The sequence below is a fragment of the Clarias gariepinus genome, chromosome 6 (genome assembly GCF_024256425.1).
Source record: "Clarias gariepinus isolate MV-2021 ecotype Netherlands chromosome 6, CGAR_prim_01v2, whole genome shotgun sequence".
Classification (NCBI taxonomy): Eukaryota; Metazoa; Chordata; class Actinopteri; order Siluriformes; family Clariidae; genus Clarias; species Clarias gariepinus.
In genome coordinates this window covers 17,674,666-17,678,859 of record NC_071105.1, presented here as the reverse complement: position 1 = coordinate 17,678,859, position 4,194 = coordinate 17,674,666, and the positions used below count along the sequence as shown (strand labels likewise).

General features: G+C 37.6%; 1 protein-coding gene across 1 annotated transcript; it reads left to right on the top strand.

The window, feature by feature from the left end:
• The first annotated feature begins 1,956 nt into the window (after window positions 1-1,956).
• LOC128526413 (caveolin-2-like) lies at window positions 1,957-3,673 on the top strand. Its single transcript, XM_053498239.1, has 3 exons — window positions 1,957-2,175; window positions 2,957-3,144; window positions 3,392-3,673. Exons 1-3 carry the CDS (start codon window positions 1,957-1,959, stop codon window positions 3,540-3,542), a joined length of 558 nt encoding a protein of 185 aa, XP_053354214.1. The 3' UTR covers window positions 3,543-3,673.
• Window positions 3,674-4,194: the final 521 nt, after the last annotated feature.

Below are 4,194 nucleotides of genomic sequence, written 5' to 3'. Positions count from 1 at the left end.
GCACTGTATGTTCTGTTTTAATCTTCAAACGAAGTAAAAAATGGCTTTGAGCTGAGCACAATTAACTTTCCTGCAGTTACATGAGTTGTTTATTATCAATGTTGCTGTTGTTGTTAATTATAATCTAGTGGGAAACAAGAACCAATGATAAGCTCATGACTTGCATGCTATCCTCCTGTGTTTTCCTCGAAATGAAGCCATGTGCGATATTTTATTATATCATGCAGTATATCATATGAACAATTCAAAAATAAACATTCTACCTAAAGTATTATAATATTAGGAATAGAATGCTTAATTTTAAAGAGAATTGCAATTTGTATCCATTTGGAATAACAAAACAAGTAAGAAAACACAGGTTTTGTGGTGGTGTAGTGGTTAACATAGTCGTCATGAACCTTCAGGGTCCGGGTTTGATTCCCGTCTCTGTGTGCATGGAGTTTGTATGTTCTCCCTGTGCTTGGTGGGTTTTCTCCGGGTACTCCGGTTTCCTCCCACAGTCCTAGGACCTGTAGATCAGGCTAACTGGTGTTCCCAAATTGCTTGTAGTGTTTGTGTGTGTGCCCTGCAATAGATTGGCACCCTAATTAGGCTGTACCCCACCTCATGCCCTAGGTCTCCTGATAGGCACCAGGCTCCCCTGCGACCCTGAAAACAGGATAAAGCGGTATAGATGATGAGTGAGTGAGAAAACACTTTGGTTTTTCAGGTTTAAAAAAATGACGGATTCACGGAATGCATGTGGTGGACGAAAATGTCAAAACATTACTGTAAATCAGGAAACAGGTCATGAAACAACTAAAACAAATGAAAGAATTGAAACAGATAGAACAGAAAACAATAAAACCTCATAAAAACATTTGCTAGAAACCAAGGTAATATATCACCACAAATAAAGCATCCAGTGGCCAGTGTTCCCACGACACACTCCATAAACACTGTGACCCTGATCAGGATCAACCAGTTACTGAATAAGAATGATTAGCATAAAAGTGCTTTTATAAAAATCTTCTTGAGAATTCACCAGGTCAAACTGGGATGGTGATGGGGACAAACCACAGGGTAATCTGTGTCTGTGTCTGTTTTTCCAAAGTAATAAAAATTATTCACACAGCATTTAGGATTCTCAAAGGAGTAAAGACTATTGCTGTATTTGACATTCGGGAGTCTTAGGAAAATAAATGTAAGTGGTTTGGGGTATTCAGCTATCATACATTGATGCAATGTTTGATCTTTATCTTTAAAATCCCACAAGGGGAAGCCTTTTTTTTTTGATGAGATAGTCATCTTCTTTTTAAGATCTTTATTTATGTTGGAACGAGAATGTCTCATCTATCTGGAGATTAGCCTTAGCAGTACTAAATTTAATTAAAACTCTCCCCCTTATTTCCATTTTTTGCCCCCAAACAGACTGGTGATATTTTAAAATGTTTTAATATGTCAGGTCAGCCTGTGTTTGGCCAATAGGGAGTGCTGTAGTGCCACAAACACATAAATGACCTGATAGCCCAAGGAACATTGTACTGAGAAAGAAATGTGGTGGGTATACGTTGCTTTATCTGCAAAAACGTACATTATACAGAAATGTTGAAGACTGATTAGGTCTTTAAGCATGTTTGTGAAACATAAAATGAATATGATTTAAAGTGGTACTCACACACACCAATGTTGGCATACTTTTTTTTTTGAAAGCACAGTTTAGTCAGTATTGATGGATTCTATCTTCTGTCTTTTAATGAAGATCTCAGTGAGGTGCTGATGGCATGTCAGCTAGAGTCTGAAGCGCCAGAAGCATGCGCATGTGGAATCATCTCTCCAGTGGACATAAAGTGCAGTAATGCTCTCACTTTGGTGCTAATGGCATAACTTCTGCCTGAGGATTCAAACCTCATTCTTTCTCTTTCAGCCATACTAAGAGCGAGACAGAGACAAACCACAGCTAGGATATTGTAGACCATGGATGGGGACAGTACATTAAAAGACTCAAGGATTGACATGAGGGACATTGTAGAACAAGAAGGAATTTCTTTCCTGGAGCAAAATGGGGGTTCTTCCAAGGATATTCCAGAAATCTCAGTAGAGGAGCAAAGAGGGAACCAAGATGAAGAGGATTCTACTCACATGAAAGTGTTTATTACAGATAGAGATCGTAGAGGAATTAATGAATACCTTAAGGTAATATTTCTAGTTGTCACAGCTCTTGCACGCATAACCTGCCGGGACACCCTGAGAAAGATGTTCTTGTATGATCTTATCTATTTATGTGAAGGCCAACTTAGCAATAGAAATGTTACAAATACAAATGTTTCATTTGAAAACAATGTTCTATAACTTTGCATATTGGTCTGAAGATGCAAATGGTTATGGTGCTCTACTGCCCTCTTCAGTTTACATACCGGCTTCACATGACTCCCCAGAGTTTGGATCTATTATGTCCTCATCAGATTGTGTTGCTGTTCTTACTTAACCCCTGTTTGCTTGCAGACAATGTTTTCATTTGAATCAGATGTCCTTCCCTGATGCATATCGGGTATTAACGTAACAAAGAACAAATTCAGTCTTTTATGATGACTCTCAAAGGTACACAGGTGTTCAATTTCCATTATACTCCAAAAGCACTTTCATTAATGGCTAATGTCAATTCATTAGAAAGGGAATTTGATTCCAACTTATGTTAATGCCAAGAATACTAAATCAGCATATAGGAGTGTGGCACCTATTATAATATAATTATATATAATAATATATTTTATAATTATAATAATGATTGGCAAAACCTAAATATTGAGAGTAATGAAATGAAATTAATTGACAGGCATGAACAGTATCAAAGGTATCCTGACCTTCTGTAGTACTGCTTGTTATTTACAGTATTTACAGTACAGCTTACAACTGACATGGGCAGTTAACGGCAAGAAACCAGTGCTTAGTATAAGTGCATTGTGTATCCACTCAGGTGACCTTTGAGGACGTGATTGCAGAGCCTGCATCAGTGCACAGCTTCAATAAGGTGTGGCTGTGGAGTCATGTGCTATTTGAGGTGTCCAGGCTTTGGATATACCGTGTCATTTCCTTGCTGCTGGCTGTGCCTATAGCGTTGTTGGTGGGACTGCTATTCTCCGTTTTCAGTTTTCTGCATATCTGGTGAGTGAGGAACATTTTTCACATGGTCAGGTATCTGCTTATTCTGTATTTTGCTTATTTATGATCTAGATGTAGATTGACATACACTGTTGAATGTGCATTATTCACATACATTTGGTAAAAAGAGAAAATGTAGGTAGGTATGTGAGCTTTATCTGTTGCCCAAGAACACAGAATATTGATATTTGAGTATGAGTGGTTGGTACTGTAATGAGAAGTGTGATTTCTGTGTGATCTCTCTTCCCAGGCTAATAGTCCCAGCTGTGCAACTTCTGCTGAATAACATGTATTGGGTGAAAGTGGTGTGGGCCAGTGTGTTGGACCTTACCATCTCTCCTTTCTTCTTCAGTCTCGGAAGATGTTGTAGGTCCATCAGTATCTACTGGACCAAAGACTAGCCCTCTACGGTCCCAACTCACCGCGTTATCAAATCCAGCGTTATGAAAATAACTCTTTTACATTGCCTAAATTTAACTAGTAAGACTTGTAGTTTTACTAGTTAAATCCTGAAAAGATTCTAATTCAATTTTGTGCACACACACAAAAAAACAATCACTAGTTCCTTAAACGTATTTATACAAATTTTCTAAAAATCTTAAAAAAAAAAAAATAAAAAATAAAAATATATGATATATTATATATATATATCATAAAATCAATTATGTAAAAAATGTAAACCATGCATAATTGATAGTGTCCTCCTAATCCCTATTCATTTACGTAACTTTTTGCTAGGTGAAGCCATGACACTCGCCTCGCTGTTGTTATAAACACTTGACTCCGGCATGTCTAGCCATCAACTGTGTGGAGTATTTTTGTACCTCTCTCCACTGAGACTTGAAACCCACCCAAGCTCACAGAACACTGCAAGTATTTCTCTCATTAGTAGACCAGCACCAGTACTCCTTCTCTTCACTTTTTACTTTTTTCAGTGCTACGGAATAATGAGGAGAGCAAATGCATATTTCATTATGACAAACCAACTTCCGATTCGAACCCCTGGGAATTTCAACAAAAATGTAACATCAACGATTTTATGCTAATTTCGAA